The 19,470-nt window shown below is 36.6% G+C and overlaps 1 protein-coding gene across 4 annotated transcripts in view; it reads left to right on the top strand.

Annotated features, from left to right (window-relative positions):
- Positions 1–19,470, top strand: part of syt2a (synaptotagmin IIa) — a 422,896-nt gene that overhangs the window by 330,119 nt on the left and 73,307 nt on the right. For all 4 annotated transcript variants that reach the window (XM_039748716.1, XM_039748715.1, XM_039748717.1 and 1 more), the window contains one exon: positions 19,260–19,458. In XM_039748716.1, the coding sequence (XP_039604650.1) occupies positions 19,284–19,458 (175 nt within the window). In that variant the 5' untranslated portion in view covers positions 19,260–19,283. The remainder of the gene's footprint in view (positions 1–19,259; positions 19,459–19,470) is intronic.

Genomic DNA, 19,470 nt, shown 5'->3' with positions numbered 1-19,470 from the left:
ATTATTATAATCATTAAAAAAGAAGTATTTACTAAAATATTCTCTTCTAAGGTATTGATTGTGTTTATATAGTGTTAAGAGATGGAGTGCTATGCACTCGTGTACAGCAAAACCTTACATGTAAACATTCCTGTAAAAAGTTGCAGGTAATCCTCCACACTGTATATAAAGCTGGACTTACAGAAAGCATACCTGGACTACCAGGTCTGTAAAGCTGCTAACCAGCAGACTACCACATGCATTTACAATCTGTCCAACCTGTATAGTAAAATAGAAGCTGAAAAGATCCTGTAGTGACACTTACAGTATCTGTTCCAAATCAGTATAGTATTTCAGAGTCAAGAGTGACAGATTCAATAGTAATCAGTTGATTTGTTTAGGAGTAACTTTATGTGACCACATACCTAAAGACACTAAAACATACACCACACTGGAAATATTCAAATCCTGTCCAGATATTCACTTTTTATTGAATTTATTAAAAACATGTAACATTCCATACAAACAAATCAAACTTAACAAAACTAAATTCAATTCAACTCCTACCCAAGAGAAAGAGAGGAAGGCCAACAGCCAAAGTAAAATTTTAAGAGTAGTAAAGAGGGAAGAGAATCCTTTTCTCCAGTATAAAACTTTATTCTGTCCAGGCATTCCTAACACTTTTAATTCTCTTGCAATTTTGAAAGCACTGCAATAAAGTCTTCCATAATAGGTATGACGAAATTAACAACCAATTTCTTCTGCCACTATCCTTTGTAACGGTTTTCTCTTCCAACCCACTGCCTCTGTTCCTTTGAGACTCCTATCATCATAGGAGACTAAAAGCGGAAATCAAACCAATGACGTTACGCACCTTCAACAACAGCTCTACGACTGTTATACCACTTCAGCTGACACCAGGAAAATGAATGATGTAAGATAAAATTTTATAGTACAACTCCGGGAAAATGTGTTAAAATGGTTTGTTGTTGATTTGTCGAGTTCTGATCAAGTAATTGTCTGTGTAACAAGATGATACTTGCTATGCACAATTAGCAGACTAATGAGCTTAAGGTGCTGGGCTTGATGATCCTTGCTTCTAGGTTAAATTTACTTTTTCTTCCTTTGAATTAATATTTCATGTGTTTTTTAGGCTTTTTTTTTTGTTATTTTTATTCTTAAGGACCTTCCGAGCTGCAGTGCAGTCACTGTGTTTAAGTCACTCAATAACATATTAGAATCCAACTTATTTTAGAACAGGCGGTTGCAGTGATTAATGTCTGTTCTTTATGCACTGATAAAGGTAAAACTCTCTCAGTCCACAGGAATGAAATAGAACTGCTTTTTTAGGACTTCTTGCGTTCTTGGCAACAATTGTAAGTTTTCACCATTAAAAGAATGTTTGCCCAATCTATCAACGCTTACCTGCCTTACAATAATGATTTCAGTATTTATGTCCTGTCATTTGTGAGATAAAAATAATCAAACCAGCGACATTTTTTTTTCTGACAAAACAGGTCATTCATTCCCAATAAGCTCATTGATCCTATTCACCTAGATTCTCAATATTTTGTGTCCTTTAGGGTGGCTGCAAGGTGTCACAACTTATAAAGGCTAATACAAACTGCACAGGATATAAGTGAGATTCTTTTCATATGTAGTTTCCCATCATATTTAAATATCTCCAAGAAGCAGGAGAATTTCACGCTGATTTTTCAGTAACACTGAATAATACACTGCTGTAACTCATAAAAATGGGAGTTTCAGATAAAAGTGCCATGATGTCCAAGCCTGGCTTTTTTAACAGGTAGCGTGCACATGTGGCTTAAGACATCATGTTTAATCCACAGCTCTGACTCACTCTGCATCTCTGAGCAAGTCACTTAACATATCTGCGATAAAATTAAACTTGTCTAAATTTATGAAATGCACTGGCTGTGCTATTCATCTAAGACGGGTTTGAAATCTAAGTAATCAACTGAGACCTTAGCATTGACATTTGCAGTTCACTATGCAATATGTATGTCTCTGTTGTATGCCATTTGCTCTTTAATTCATAAAAGCAGTGTTAATGTTTGTGATGTGCTGTCTATTGAAATAACAAATGAAGTGCATTTTATTGCTAAAAATGTTTTTGATGCAGCATGTTTTGGAATGACATAGACACAGCAACCGGACAGACGCACTTTTCCTTTTATTAACGTAGATAGTAATGCTGCTTGCTGTGAAAAGATGCTATTTGATATTTGTTTTTGCTTATGCCTGGATCTAAGAGCTGGAAAAAAAATGTCACAAGGGTAGTTGTGGAAAATCAGAGATAAATTTGTTAAAGATAGAATGGCATGTGCTATCCATTCACCGCCAAGGATTAAAGGGATTTTTTCATTTTCATCTTTTCATGTTCTTTCTTTGCACTTCCCACATGTGCTTTGCATCACTGGCTGGAGCTCATCACTGGGCTGCCTAAAGTACACTAGTTTATTATTAAAGCCTTGAGACCATTATTAAATTTCTCTCTAGCATGGCAGCATGTAAGAAGCCAGGACCTCCTTTCTATCTGACCTTTATCCCAGTACTAACTCTGAGTTATTAATAAGTCATTTTGAAAGGTTTAGCCTCCAGAAATTGAATAATTTCTTGGAAGTCAGGTCTGCCCCAAGATATCTAGGCTCTAAAGTGTTGGTATGATGCCCCATATCTGCACCACAGTACCCACACTGCCCTGTAGACCACTGGGCTTTAAACACACCTCTTCAGTAGACTTCACACATTTCAAAGTAAGATATGAAGGTTAGAAAAGGACTGTATAAAACATGAAAATTAAGTGTACAGAAGTCAAATTATATAGAATGTGACTTTATGGCTACAGCAACTGAAGGCAACGCCATATAAAATATCGGCAAGGTAAAGGCTGTAGTTAAGTGTACATGAGGGAATGTATGAGGAAATGTTCACAGAAGTGACATCTGTCAGAAAAAAGAGTAACTATTAATCATTATACCTATTATGGTATACTCTAAGTGTTATGTTCTACAAATTCAAATCAGTGGAACAACAACAACATTTATTTATATAGCACATTTTCATACAAATTATGCAGCTCAAAGTGCTTTACATGATGAAGAAAGAGAAAAAAGGCAAAATAAATAAAAATTAGAATAAGGGAACACTAATTAACATAGAAAAAAAGTAAGGTTTGATGGCCAGGGAGGACAGAAAAAAACAAAAAAAAAACTCCACACAAGTGTAGAAAAAAATTAAATCTGCAGGGGTTCCAGACCACGAGACCACCCAGCCCCCTCTAGGCATTCTACCTAACATAAATGACCTCAACCAGTCCTCATGGTATTCAGGGTTCTCATGGAAGAACTTGATGATGACGGTCATGTGGACTTCAGGCCTTTAATCCATCAATGTAGGGACATCACGGTGCTCTGATTAGGTGGTGGAGGCGCAGATCGCCACTCCAGGAAACTGGAAAAAGAACAGAAGAGAAAGTAGGGGTTAGTATGGATTTTGGAGCCACCATTAATAATAATGATAATTAATTGAATATACAGAGCATCAGGATTAAACTAAGATGAAGCTATAAGAAAGCCATGTTAAAGTAATGTGTTTTCAGCAGTGTTTTAAAGTGTTCCACTGTGTTAGCCTGACGAATTCCTATTGGCAAGTTATTCCAGATTTTAGGTGCATAACAGCAGAAGGCCGCCTCACCACTTCTTTTAAGTTTTAAGAACCTGTCATCTGCCACCCTATTTCGAAAAGAAGTAGCCACTCTTGACTTACAAACTTTGTGACCAATTAAACTGCTGCAACCAATAATTTCATTCCATTTTAAAGACAAAATCATACACAAAAGAGGTAGTAATGATTCTAAAACAACTACCTATAAATGATTTAATAGTCTAGATTATCCACAATGTTATCATTAGGTACTGTACATCATTAACATGGGTTGGATCAAATCCACCATACATCATGCAGCAGCTTCTCTGGGGTAGCAATTTCCAGAAAAGTACCCCTGACATATTTCACACATGCTCAGTGCAGGATTTACGTATAAGCTACACAAGCTATAGTTTAGGGCCCTCGCCTTCTTGGGGGCCCCCAAAACAAATCATATTTGGCACTTACATAGAATATCTGGCCCCATGTCTCAAATAGCTTAGGGCCTTATCAAGTCTAAATCCGGCCCTGCACATGCTCTATATGAGACAATCCTGGACACACATTAAGCGGGCATTCACTGAAGATATCAAGCATATGTAGTCAGATATTTATTATTCTGTAAAATTAAAATGGTGACGGGATCTTCAAACGTTGTTGTTTCACAATCAATCTACCCTTAATGAGCACTATAAAATGCAGAATGTAGCAGTCAGAATCTTAACTAGTAAAAGAAAATCTGAACACATCCCACTAATTTTAGCATTGCCACAATGGTTACCTGTGTCATTCAGAAATGACTTTAAAATACTACTAATGGTTTACAAAGTCTTAAATTATCTTGCTCCATCCTATATTTTGGAATGCCTGTTCCCCTTACCACCAAGTTGTAATTTTAGATCTAAGAATGAAGGTCTGTTTATAATCCCAACAGCCCAACCTGTGAGAAGTTGTGAGGCAGCCTTTTGCTCTTATGCACCCAAAATCTGGAATACTTTACTGATAGAAATTCACCAGGCTCGATGATGTCCTGCTTACAGAGGAGAACTCAAAATCAGAAAGCGGCCAGATTAACTAAGAAGGGCAGGCAAGTTAGAAGCAATTGACCCAGGCAGCATATGCTTAAAGGTACTCTTATTAGAGTTACAAGTAATATTACACTCCACCTCTTCCCACCCCATTGCCTGAAATGGCAGTCCCCTTTACAACAACTTCCACCAAATTTAGGCTTTATGGGTGTTCAAGCCTTTTTATTCTTTCTTTGAGCAGTTGCTCAGTTAAGAGTGTTGCCTTAATTGCCTGTCTGCAAAGCTGCCTATTGTGATGAAATCATGTTATAAAAGCAGCTTATTCGGGTTTGGGAAATGAGAGGGGCTGCGGTGGGCTGGTGCTCTGTCCGGGGTTTGTTTCCTGCCTTGCACCCTGTGTTGGCTGGGATTGGCTCCAGCAGACCCCCGTGACCTTGTAGTTAGGATATAGCGGGTTGGATAATGAATGGATGGATGGATGGAAATGAGAGGGGAGGACTTGTGTTTAACTGAGTCAGGTATGGAAAATTAGTTTTGGATGGTTTGTTTTTTTTATTAACAGAAATGTAATTGTTATTGAGCCAGCCATCCTGATTGCAATTGCTGACTGAATTACTTGAACAGTGCTGTGTGTCTAGTTTTGTGTATCTGTTTAGCTAGATGGTTAATTATTTTTGTCCTTCTACCCTGCTCTGTTGTTGTGTGCAACTCTTTCTTTGGGATAACTTTGAAAATACTGTAAATGGAGTTGGTCTTTTAGGTAGTTTAGTGCTTTCTGTGGTTCTTTCTTTCTCTCTGTCATTTGTATGTGGTATATTTATGTACCCCTAGGCCTTTAGTAGACTATAACAAGTTAGGGGCTTGTCCAGGATCATTTTTGAATATTTTATGCACTTTTTGAGTTGTAATTGGATGTATTATGGCCAAACTGCTATTGGTGAACTTGTGTTGGCTTTAGAGTTAACCTTGTGTGTTTTGGAAGTGCTGTTGAATATTCAAAATTTTTGGGGCTTTAGATGTTTCTCTGTTTAAGGCATAAATAATTGTGGACTTGCTTAGTCTGTTAGGAAAGCAGGAAGTAATATCTTCATTTTAATTTAAAGGGTCCATTTTGGTATATTGTGGCAGGTTACTTGTTCTCCTGCTTCTAGTGTTTTAATATGGATTTGCATGAGTTTGCTAGTGTGGCCACAGCTGATAAGCTTGACAATTATGGAAAGGCAGACCTCTTAATTATTGCTGACCTTTTGATATTACATTATCTCATCATGCTAGTAACAATATAATTAAATCTGAACTTAAGTGTAATTTATTTAATGGGGGTGTATGGAATTTAATGTTTCATTGCATGTTACTTATGCTGAGGTAAAAGCCACATTGCTTTCAGAGGCCTCTGTTGTAAGTCGTGTTAATGAAGGAAGTACACAGCCAAGTGAGGAGAGGGAATTTGTTCTGATGTTCCTTTAGAAAGTAATTCAGCTGGAGTTGGCTTCAAAGAACTTGATTTTGAATTAAAATATCAGGGGGTTAAATTACAAGCACTTAGATTTGAAAAACAAAGTCAGAACATGAAATAGTAGCTATGGAAAATAGGAATAAGAAGGATGGAATTTGCAACTTGTCTAATTACTCGACTTCATGAACTTGATGTTGAGGCCTTATACTGTCTCATATCATCCTAATCCTTCTAATGACTTTGATATTTGCAGACATTCATGTAGTTGTTCCATTTAGAGAGATGGACCTTTGTTTTACAGTGTTTGAATGTGTTGCAACTGTTTTATATTTGCCAGAAGATGTCTGGAAAAATGCAAGAGTTTGAATTACGAGGTTGTGAAAGTTGCTTTGTTGTGAGCAAAAGAGCTGGTTACAGAGGCAAATTGACAATAGTTTAAAAATCATACGAGACATACGACATTCAAAATGTTTCTGCACTTTTATATTTAATTGGGCATTAAAAAGTTGTTACGATGCTGGGAAAATTGCTTAGCAAACAAAGGTGACTATGTAGAAAAAGTGATGTAATTTTGTTTTTGAAATTCTAAATAAATAGAGTTAAAAAAAGTGAGGAAAGATTTTGAACGTCCCTCATAAAAAACAGGAGAATCAAATTTTTGTGGATTTTGCACAAGAATCCTTTGCTAGATGGTGTGCTTATCAAAGATCAAACAACTTCAACGACTCAGATTTAATTCTGGTCGAGGATTTCAAACATTGTCTTCCCGAATGAATTGTGACTTATTTAAAAGAAGAGAAAGTCTTGGAAGAGCTATCTTAGCTGATGAATTTGTTCTTACTCAAAAATGTATTTACAAATGTGCTCTGGAGTTGAAAAATTCAAACGAAAGGCTTGGGTAGAAGTTTCATTGAGTCTTCTTATCAAAATCTAATACTGGATAAGGCAATAAATTCTGATAGTGTAGTTGCAGAACAAAATTGTGTTCTTTACTGTAGAAAGCCAGGCCATATAATTTATGGTTGCAAAATGTTGAAAAAGAAAATAATGCCAAGGCTCACAAAGTGTGGCACTTGTTCAAGTCTCTCAGACATACCTGATGGGTTCTTAGTTAATTGTGGTTATAAACCTTTTGTTACAAATAGCTCTGTAACAACATCTGGTAACCCTGCTGATCAGAGGCATAATAAGTTTAATTGATATAGGTGTTGTTTTGTTAGAAGAAACTTCACCTCTGTCTGAAAAGACCTCCGATGGGTCAAGTGTATTAGTGCAAGGCTTTGAAGTGGGTTATGTGAATGTTTCACTGTATCTTGTGTTTCTGAAGTCTCACTTAGCATTGGAGCATGTTACTGTAGGAATGTGCCATTGTTTTTCAGTGGAGGGGGTTACATTCATATTGGGCAATGACTTGACTGGGTGTAATGTGTCACCTGTTCCAGGGGATACTGAAAAATCCATACTAGCCTGTTCTGATTAGGTGGCATGCCAATTTCCTCAAGTGTTTTCTGCATCTGTTGTGACACGTGCACAGTCTAAAAAGACGAGGGGTAAACAATTCTGAGCAGTTGGATGTGGATTTATCTGAAATGTCTTTTAATGATATTGATCAGAGGGCATCTGATTTCCATTTACCTGAATCTAAGAAAGTTAAGAAAAAAAAAAAAATACAGACTGAGATTGTAATTGAAGTCGTAATGCCTTGGTCACAAGAGCAGTTTACTGTGGAGCAAAAGAATAGCCCTGAACTTGCATCACTATTTTCCAAAAATGTTGGGAATACCTGTTGCTTTTGTCATTGAAAATAGAGCTTTGATATGTGTCAACCGTCTGAATCATTTTTCTGAATGGGATACAAAATCTCAAATTGTCATGCCTGCTTTATATTATTTGAATGTGTTATTGGTTTCCCATTACTGCATAGCTGGTCTTTTGGGAATAATAAAACCTGTGACCAAATACTGCGGCATTTCTATTGGCCAAGGTTAAGGTCTAATGTTGTATGTTATTGTGAAACATGCCCTGAATGGCAAATGGGTGGGAAACCAAACCAAAAAAAAAACTTCAGCCCCATTATATCCAATGCTAGTAATGGGGAACCTTTCAAACAGATTAATTTTGGTGGGGCATTGCCAAGAACAGTATCTGCAAAGCAGTTTTTGTTAACCATTATACACAAGATATCCCAAGGCTATTCCTTCAAAGAAAATAACCACCTCAGGTATTAAGGCTTTGATTCTGGCCTGCCAAAAATTATGCAGTTAGATCATGAGTCTACTTTCATGTCTGAGTTGTTTGCCCAAGTTTTACAGCAGATAGCAGTAAAACAGTGTGTGCTGTGTACTTATTGTTTTTAGTTTGAGAGAGACTGGGATGATGGCATTCCTTTTGTATTTGCTGCAAGAAACGTTATTCAGGTTTCTCTTGGCTTTAATCCTTTAAAGCTTGTATTTGATCATTTAGTATGGAGAACGTTAAAGCTGCTGAAAGAGAGATTGACATATGTCACTTTGGCAATACTAAACATGTTTTGGATTAGGTTTGGCTTTCATTACAAACTAAATTATGCTTGTGAAATAGCTAAATGAATATTGGAAGCCTCTTAAAGAAAAATGAAGAGAAATTTTGACAAGAAATCATAGTCCACGTTTTCAGGCAGGTGACAAAGTATTAGTCCTGTTTGATACCCATCTTCTACTTTGCAAGCTCATTTTTCTGGTCCTTATGTTATCGACAGAAACATGAGTAACAGGGATTATCTTATCTGCACTCTAGATTGTAAATGAATATCTCAGTTCTGTCATAGTAATATACTGAAACTGTGCCAATGTAGAGAAGATGATTGCTTAAACAATAAACAGACTTAAGTTGTATTGCTTTGAAACCTCAATGGCGTTAGCTATACTACTGACAAAAGAGGATGGGTTATCTGTGTGTGTGATGCACACGTTGTGAGCAGGATGTTACCAAATTCTAAAATATTGTATAATCTGCAATGATCAATGATATTAATCTGAATGTGCTGATATTGTAAATCTCATTTCTGCTTATTATGGACTGTTTCCTGATGTACCCACTTGTAGGAATGTGTTCTATCATGACATTGAGGTAAACAATGAACAGCCAATTAAATATCATGCTTATAGAGTTAATCCTGGTTAATGAACATTAAAGTAGAATCTCAATTGGACAATGGTCATCCACCTCACAGTAATTCATGGAGTTCATCATGTATTTTCATTCCTAAGCCAGATGGGAGTTTTTGGTTTTGTACTGATTACCGATAGGTGAATGCAGTTATTAAACCTGATTTACTCCCTCTTCCAATGAGTGTATTGATTGGTTTGGCTCAGCATGTTTTGTGGGCAAATCTGGACTGTTAAAAGGCAGGTGCTCTGACTCCACATGCTTCTGAAAGTTCTGCATTTGTTACACCTGACTGTTTTCTTCAATATACAATAATGGTATTTGACATACGGAATGCTCTTGTCACATATAATGACTTACAGCAGTTGTCTTAGCAGGAGGCTTGAGGCTTATTTGGATGATCTGATGGTTGATTCCAAAAGGTAGTCAGAACATCTTCAGACTATTGAAGCATTTTTTGATCATCTTGAAAAGGTTAACCTCACTTTGAGCTTGGCTAAGTGTGAATTTGGACAAGCAATATTAACCTATCTTGGAAAGCAAGTGGGCCGTGTAAAGGTATGACATCTTGAAGTAAACATCACTGCTACTAAAACATTTCCTGTACCTAAAAACGAAAAAGTCAATTTCCGAGTATGGTTAGAAATTATAGTTTTCTAATGTTGTGTCCCTGTTGACTGATTTAACAAGCACAAAAATCTTTTATATGATCTAAAAACTGTCAAAATTCCTTTAAAAATACAAAATTCTTATTAACGACTAGTCCTTTTCTTCCTGCTCCTATCTTTATGCTGCTGTTTAAGCTGGATTTAGATCAAGTGCATGTGGAGTTGGTACCTTTCTTTTACATTGAGACAAAAATGGAGTTGAAAATCCCATATGCTATATTTCCAAGAAAGTCAATATCCTCAGCTAAAGGATATAGAGAAAGAGACTGAATTTGCTGTTGGCCTTGCAACATTTTGAAGTCTATGTTGGCTCATATATTCCTGTAATGGTTTTTACAGATCATACTCACCTTACCTTTTTGAATAGTATCTAGTTCTAATCAGAGATTAATGTGTTGATTTTTGACTGCTCAAAACTATACAGTATTTTTTTTGTTAAGGATAAAGGTAAAGAAAATGTAATGGCTAATGCTGTTTCTTGCATTAATGTGTACTTATGTAACCTTAAGCTGTTACAATAGGAAAGATATTTTTTCAGTTACTTACTATATGCCTCCTTAACCTCACACACCAATTCAGTTGGCATTTGAATGACACCAAACAGAACACACCTGGTTATATACTGGTAAATATTCTGATATCTTACTGGGCATAACATGGATTGGAAAAGCTCAGTGGCATTTCAGATAGCTTTGGATAGATGGTGACTTTTTTGTTTATTTGCTGACTAGCAAAATACCTGCGCTTCGCAGTGGAGAAGTAGTGTGTTAAAGAAGTAATGAAAAAGAAAAGTAAACATTCTAATAATAACATAACATGATTGACAATCTAATTATTTTGTCATTGTCATTAGTGTTGCTGGCATATATATATATATATATATATATATATATATATATATATACAGATATAAACATATATATATATATACACACATATATATACATATATACATATATATACACATATATACACACACACACACATATATATACATATACATATCTACATATATACTGTATATACACATATATATATATACAAATCTACATATATATATATCTACATATATATATTAGGAATGGGACTCGATTAAAAAATTAATCTAATTAATTAGAGGCTGTGTAATAATTAATCTTGATTAATCGTATGTAATCACACATGAAAATTTGCCCCAAATCGCAAATGTTTTTTTTATTTAAAAGGGTTTCAGTGGGCTTACAGAATCAAATAATAGACATGGACATGAATATTGTAAACTCAAGCTCTTTTAATTTCTGAAAAAAAATGCTTTTAAACTGCATTTCAATTCAAAACAGAAACAAAAATATCATCCCTGGCTAAAATTGGGCAGACTTAAAAATAAAGTGGTATTTTAAGTACTTTAAGTACATTTTCAGAATGGTATTGTCTTTAAATAATAATAACAAAAATTTCAACATAAAGTGCAGTTTTTCTTCTTAAAAAAATAAGGCAGAAACATAAAAGGTAATTTGACCAGCTTCACCTTTAAACTCTGAGTAACCTTAGCCAAAATTATTTTGTACATTAGGCTAAAACAGTGTGATCATTGAACATTTTGTAATTAGATGTAATTAGAATTACTAACGGTCACGGAAGTCCAATGATCCCCAGTAAGAGCCACAAAGTCTGCTTTCTGTAATGCATCTAATTTTGCTTGCTTTTCAGTGTGCACAAAACCATGCTTTTATCAAGGCTTCTGTCGGGTAGTCTTTTGAAATGAAATTTTCCTCCGATCAGTCGTAGGAACGCGCTTTATTCCGACTCTAACATTTTTGTAGCTATGATGTGTGCTTCAATGTAATCGATATACCAGGAAATCATGCATTGACAAAAGTTCCCCTTTGCTTGGAATTGAAAGTGTGATTAAATGCGTTATTTTTTTTTAACGCGTTATGGAGTACATGCATCGAAGCTTCTCAGCTGTGCTTGTGCTAAGAAAAGGAAACATTTTAAAAATAACGTAACATGATTGTGAATGCAATAGTTTTGTGACCGTTTTGAGTGTTGCTGTCATCAAGGATTTGATTATAATTTCTTTCAATCAGGTTTGTATTTGGACAGTTTGCACAAAACCACGCTTTTATCAAGGCTTCCGTCGGGTAGTCTTTTGAAATTTAATTTGCCTCCGATCAGTCTTAGGAACGCGCTTTGTATCCATTATTCATAAAGCTTCAATTGGTGATCTGTCTTTCTGCGTTAACCGCATATTTTTTCATACGTCTCAAACCAAGGGAATGCGAGGGTAAAATGAATCGGGAAGCACGGGTACATACTCAGTGCACCCTCTGTCGGGAATCGAACCTTGGCGCTAGAGGCGAAGTCTCTACCATTGCGCCACGGCGTGTGGTTTGTCTATTTGAGAGTATGTAGATCGGGGTATATACAGTATACTGTATACATATATATATATATATATATATATATACCCACGCTTTGCAGCGGAGAAGTAGTGTGTTAAAGAAGTTATGAAAAAGAAAAGGTAAGATTTTAAAAATAACGTAACATGATTGTCAATATACAGTAATTGTTTTGTGAGTGTTGCTGTCATCAAGGATTTGATTATCATTATTTCTTTCAATCAGGTTCGTATTTGTAGGATGTGTTGTGTTCAAGTTACATTCCGTGTTTGTCAATCGTTGTAAAGATAACAGGTTTCATTCATCGATTCGTTTCTTACTGCATCAATAAACAGCTCGTCTTCTTCTTTATCTGAGACGTGACACACTGCATGCACAGGTTTTTTTTTACACTGTCTTCCTTTAGCTGGACATTGACTTTTTCCACCGTGTGCTTTGTTTCCGCAGTAGTTGCACTTATGAATATGCTTGTATGTATCACACGCCTCATATTTTTTTGCTGCCTTTTCAATTGTGTAATTCGTTTTTTGTTCAGCACTCTTTGGAACTATTGCTTTTTGTCTGTGCACTGCGTCATTTCATGTGAGCTGCTCGGTGTACATGCATCAAAGGTTCACAGCTGTGCTGGTGCCATTTAATGCGATGTCCACGGCTGTATTTAATGTCAGCTAAGACCCGGCACTTAAAGGTTTCTCTCGCAGTTTCGCTGAGTTTGTGCCAAACACCACGCTGACCATCTCATCTTCCTCTGCATAAGCACAGTCCTTCACCCGTGAATATTTAGCGGCAGTGTTTCTATTGGATTGCCGCTGACGGACGGCCTTATATGGGCAGGCACTAAATTACTTGGGAGGCGTAAATCCGCCTCCCACGGGCATCGAGCAGAAGTCTATTATAGTATATGGACGAAAAAATAGGTTCCAGTTATGACCATTACGCGTAGAATTTCGAAATGAAACCTGCCCAACTTTTGTAAGTAAGCTGTAAGGAATGAGCCTGCCAAAATTAAGCCTTCTACCTACACGGGAAGTTGGAGAATTAGTGATGAGTGAGTGAGTGAGTCAGTGAGGGCTTTGCCTTTTATTAGTATAGATTAATTAAATTTAATTTTAAATTAAAGAGCACAATTTACTAGCAAAAGTATGTAAGCCTCTGGTTGCATTCAGTTATCTGTATTTTTAAAGTAATCTAGCAAAAAAATATTCTCAGGAAAAAAAAAATCATACCTTATTTATTTATTTTTGATGAAATCATTTCAGTTGAACACCTCTTTAATCAAGAAGGTAATTGCAGTAGCATCACAACCATTAGTAAAGACCTCCTTGAGGGGGCACAGAAGGAAATTAGCTTTTTAAAATATCATTTTGTTTTGCCCCACAAGTACTCACTGTAAATTAAGTTGAGTATTAGGTCAGAAAATGAGCAATTTATCAAATGTTAACAAGCAGCGTACCGTATTTGAATGAGCAGGTTTAGAAGAAGGAAGACTGCCATTGTATTTTGTTTCAAGATCATGTATAGTGTTTGTCTACAGGAGTCCTAGACTTCAAACACACTATGGTCCATAGGTACATTGACGAATAGGGACTGACATAGAAAGATGACTGGCATGTAGCAATGCTACATCCAAGATGACTAATGTGGTTGATTGTATTGTTAGGAAAAATCCAAGAGGACTGTTGCAATGCAGAGTCTAGAAAATATGCAGCTGATAAGGCAGGTCCTCTTTCTGCTACTCACTGTGTGTCTCTTTAATGCTGCACACTCCTTCATCCTTATCCAGGCTTGATTCTACCAACTCCAAAGTAAGCTAAAGTCGTGAGGCAGTGAAGAGGAAAGTTACTTGGCAGCCAACTGCTTATCATGGCTCAGTTGAAAAGATGTTTCCTTTGAAACAACTAAATTGAAGGTTCAAAACCCTTTGACATGGTCTAACTAATGTATGTAGCTGAACTAGAAAAAAATCACATTTTACTAAATTACCCATTGCAGAATTGTGAATACTGTCGTCTTTTAGCTTTTTAGCTAGATGCGCACGAGTTGAGCATGTTCTCTCAGTATATTCATAAGTTTACGTCCTGTCCTAAAGATGTAAGTTAACTCGTGACACTAAATTGGTTCCATGTGATTGACTGGCAATCCATTCACTCTTGCTTCCTGCCTTGTGCCTGATACCACCAGGGAAGGCTTGAAACCACGTGATCCTGGACTGAAGTAAGCCGGTTTGATGACAGAGAGCTGGATAAAGAATCCCTGTACTGACTAAATAACTGAGCTTCCTTTTAAATGCATATCGAGGATTAAGTTCTCTCCTCACAGCTTTTGGTTTTATGGGTTAGGCAGATAGTTATAGTGTAATAAATGGTGTAAGGCTATATAAAAGATGCAGTCTATGGAGACGTTAATACGTAATTAGTATAGTTTCACCAGTTCTGTTGTCATCAGTACCTTTTATACATTGCTTGAATCTGAATTTTGGCATCCTGGGATACAGTCTATTTCATGTCTAAAATATTTACATTTGCTTTTGTGATTACTCATATCTACCATTATTCTGCCAATGGCATTGTGTGCAGTTTTTTTGGATGGTCATTACTATTGTGTGATTATTTTTGCATGGCTGTAACCATATTGTTTATGGTCATCATGCCATACCAATAAAGAACGGTGCGTCACAGTTTTTGGATTCAAAATAAACTCTAAAATACTTTGGTAAGAAATAGTTGGGGCCAATTAAAACATGTCAGTATTAGGACCTCAGCTAACTATTTCTGGTTTTGTGCTTCTGCTTTTAATCATTTCAGTAATTAACCTGACACATTTATGAAACGTGGGCTTTTACTATCTCATTCAATGTATTTTTGTATTTTTAACCTCTAAATTGACTTAATGGTGTGCTATTTCATGCCTACTGATGTAAAGTATGTAATTCATTTTACTAGATTCTTACAACATAAGGTCAGGCTGCGTTAACAGCATACATGGAAGGAATGCTGTTCTTGGTATAAGCCATGTGTGATAGTTAAAAGACAGCACAAGGTTATAAAACAGATAAAAGAGTATTTGGATGACATATGGTCTACCTTTTTTAAAAGGCAGAATTCTTTTCTTCTGTCATAATAAAATGGCACACATTTTGGTTGGAAATGAGGCAAAGGAACAAATAGTTAAGAGTTGCTTCAATGATTTTGTCGAGCTGGAACAATGTTTATTTACATTTTGAAGAATACAGAAGGGTTTCACGTAAATCAAATGTGTACTAAAACCTTTGCCATTGCTTAAACTCAAAACCTAAAACTATTAGCTTGTTTGGGTTAGGGGTGGAGTTGACCTACACCCTGTCGAGTTTTCAGTTCAGAATATGTGACTGAATCCATAACAAAAGAAACGTCCATCCTATAGCCCGATTTGGATTGTTTACACCAGGAAATCGGGTAAAGTGATTATTACTGGTGGACCTTTGTAATTGTAGTGCCTTCCAAATCACTCATGTCAATAACTTTTTACAGACAGTACATTTACATCTCAGTAAAGATTACAGAGCCTTTTGCCTTCTAGAAAAAGTCTGTAAAAAAATAAGGTTAAACTACTTCTATGCAAATTGACATGTCAATAAAATTTCATTTCCTAAAAAAATGGCATTTCCCCCGGGACTTGAGAGGTTTTCACTGAAAAAATAGGGGTAGTTGCAAAACTTGTCCAGGCTCTGTGTGACCCACATCAAACCACATCAGACTGATTCATACCATAATAGTCAAGTGGATGAGTGTGTAGACAAAGGAGCTCCAAACAAGAGAGTTCTTTTCAAAGGTGTCATGCTTGTGGCATTATTAGGTAAACCACCCATCTCAGCTTCCCAGATCTAGATACAAAGGGTCAATGCCATTTTGCATGTTGTGCTTAATGCCATCCCTATATGTTTGTTTCAGGTATTTGATGCATTCTCAACATTTTTCCCAGTCACTTAAACACCCCTTGACAGAAGGACATTTCTTATACAACTCTTTAAATATGCCCTTCCTAACCGAATGGTTATGTGCCCTTTGCTCAGACTAGGTTTGGAAACAGTGGACATCCAAACCGAGACGAGGCACAGTTTTAGCCCTGCTCCAATTGTAGCCCTTCATTAACCTGGTCACTACCATGATTCTTCCCTTGTTATGGGGAGGAGCAAATGTTATGGAGGTACAACGCACGCAGCTTTTTTTAGGTGACAACATTTCATAACCATAGACAGCATGCCTATCTCTGTAATTTTGCCAGACATTTCCTCTCCTGTACAAATCCATGGTAAAAACTGCCAGCGTTGTGTGATAACAGTGACTTTACGGACATATCCCCTAAAAATGTATACCAACTGATTAGGGCTTAAGACAGCAACAAGGTTGCTTAACAAACAGGTTGAATTTAAATCAAATTATAAAGCACAAGATAAGATCAGAACAGCAAAAGAATAAAAAAAAAAAATTAGTAGGCATGGGCATAATCAAGTTCAGGTTAAAAGGCCAAATAATATATTGATGCAAAAAATAATAACCTAATGGCCAGGCTAAAGAAATAAAACTAAATATCCATTTTTGAGAGGCATAAAACACATCACTTATTGACCTGCATTTAAAAAACTACATGGAAACCACAACAAATAATTCAGGAAGTTAAGAGAGGGGCGGCACGGTGGCACAGTGGTAGCGCTGCTGCCTCGCAGTTAGGAGACCTGGGTTCGCTTCCCGGGTCCTCCCTGCGTGGAGTTTGCATGTTCTCCCGTGTCTGCGTGGGTTTCCTCCGGGCACTCCGGTTTCCTCCCACAATCCAAAGACATGCAGGTTAGGTGGATTGGCGATTCTAAATTGGCCCTAGTGTGTGCTTGGTGTGTGGGTGTGTTTGTGTGTGTCCTGCGGTGGGTTGGCACCCTGCCCAGGATTGGTTCCTGCCTTGTGCCCTGTGTTGGCTGGGATTGGCTCCAGCAGACCCCCGTGACCCTGTATTCGGATTCAGCGGGTTAGAAAATGGATGGATGGATGGATGGATGGATGGAAGTTAAGAGAGGGTCTTAAGCAGAGCTTCGAAGAGCTTACATAATCCCATCACTCTGCCCAGTCAGCAAAGGTATTTTAAGTAAACATCAGTAGGCACAACTTTAACATAAGAAACAAACAAAAAAAATGATTTAGGGTTCAGAGTTAAGTTTGAAAAAAGCATAGAAATTAATGTAAAGAAGTACATAGGAATATTATAAATACAAGGTTAAGGTTGCTGCTCTACAGGAAATGATCTCAGCAAATGACTTAAAAGTTTATACTAACACAACATTCTCATCATTTATACAAGATGCAGAAGCAATTAAAGACAAATAAAGTGATTAGTTATGTTGAAATTAACAATGAATATAAATCAAGGGGCTTAATGCTCAAGGTCTTTAATATTTTAATAAAGCCACACTATAGTATGCACAGTTCTGGTCACCACACTAAGAACATAGCAGCCATCGAAGCTATCTATCTATCTATCTATCTATCTATCTTTATGGCAAAGGCCTGGACTTGTACCAAGAACCCCACTGTGCCACTGTGTAATAGCAGTGCTCTGAAGACTGCATTACATTTTGGCCAAAGTTTAGTCAAATGAATGAAGTTCTAACTATCTATATAGCTTTACACTATGTGGCATTACATGGCTACTCATAAGATTGACCTAATGTATGCTCTAAAACTTTCTGCAAAAAGGTTGTGTATTATTCTTCTTTTCAGCAAGTTTATTTTTGTGAAATGGTTTATCTGTTTTTTAACCTACAAACAAATTGCCAGTGTTCTTTATGCCAGCCTTCATAAATTAAATGTATCTTGAAGCAAATTCATTCATGTATCAGCCTCATCCTTATTCTTTTGCACTAATCAATATGTCGTTTTCACTTCTTAATCTCAATGCATTTTCTTTTATTCACAAACTCACAATAACGATGATTTGCTGCCTGATAAAGTATTACCTCCTTTGGGAAATTAGAAAAATAAGATTAGAGTATAAAACACTCTCATACTTGACTAAATGATGCATCTTATTACAATATCAGTGAATGAAGTCAACAGTAGGTTTTTTAATTGATGTAGGATGAAATCTTATTTTATGAAAGAACTTTTAACACAAATTTTATCATTAAGATATTTAAATGTATTCCACCCGACTAAGCAGCAATCAATACATCCAAAGGTCCTAGAGAATACATTATCTCTTTATTCATACAGTACTCAAAAATATTAAGGGGACACTTAATCATCACAGTCTAACACCAAGACAATTAAGCTTGAAGGATATCAGTCTATCCAGTTAGGAAGCATAAGCGATTGTGAATCAACTTCACCTGCTTTGATGTAAATGAAAGTGACACCAGGTGCACTGGAGAGGCAACAACAAGACAACCTTCAAAAAGAGAATAGTTCTACAGATGGTGGCCACAGACAATTGCTCTCCCCTTATCCTTCCTGACTGATTCTTCTGTAGTTTTGCATTTTGCTAGTGTCCTTGTCACTACTTGTAGTATGAGGCGGTACCTCAAGCCGATTTGGTTTGCGCAGGTAGCCCATCTTCTCCAGGATGGCACATTCATACGTGCAATTGCAACAAGGTCCCAAGAGCATTGAGGAGAAACTGGGAGATAAGCTATTATTTGCACTATAGCAAGTGAAGTTGATTCACTATTGCTTATGCATCCTATCTGGATAGACTGATATCCTTGAAGCTTAATTGACTTGGTGGCAGACTGTGATGATTAAGTGTTCCCTTCATTTTTGAGCAGTATACAATGTTATAGGCTACTTTTGTTCCTTTGCTTGTGGATGTGACATCAACTTAAAAAGTAAAAATCACGATTTCAGCTTTGGCTACTGTTCTGTGCAATGTGGATCAAATATGTTTTGTTTTCTTTATTTATTTCTAGAAACCCCATTTCAATTAATTCAAGATGTGGAACTTAAACAAGCTTTTCCCACACCGCACAGCTGTGCCAGAGCCAAACAGCACTGCGGTGACGCCATCTGTTTCCAGTGCAGCTGATAATTCAACAGAACCAGTGAACAGCAGCAATCGGTATACTACATTTTTCAAGCAATTTGGGGCTGTCATGGAGAAAATACCATGTGAGTATATAA

The sequence above is a fragment of the Polypterus senegalus genome, chromosome 3 (assembly GCF_016835505.1).
Source record: "Polypterus senegalus isolate Bchr_013 chromosome 3, ASM1683550v1, whole genome shotgun sequence".
NCBI classification, from domain to species: domain Eukaryota; kingdom Metazoa; phylum Chordata; class Cladistia; order Polypteriformes; family Polypteridae; genus Polypterus; species Polypterus senegalus.
This window is presented reverse-complemented; position numbering and strand designations above follow the sequence as displayed.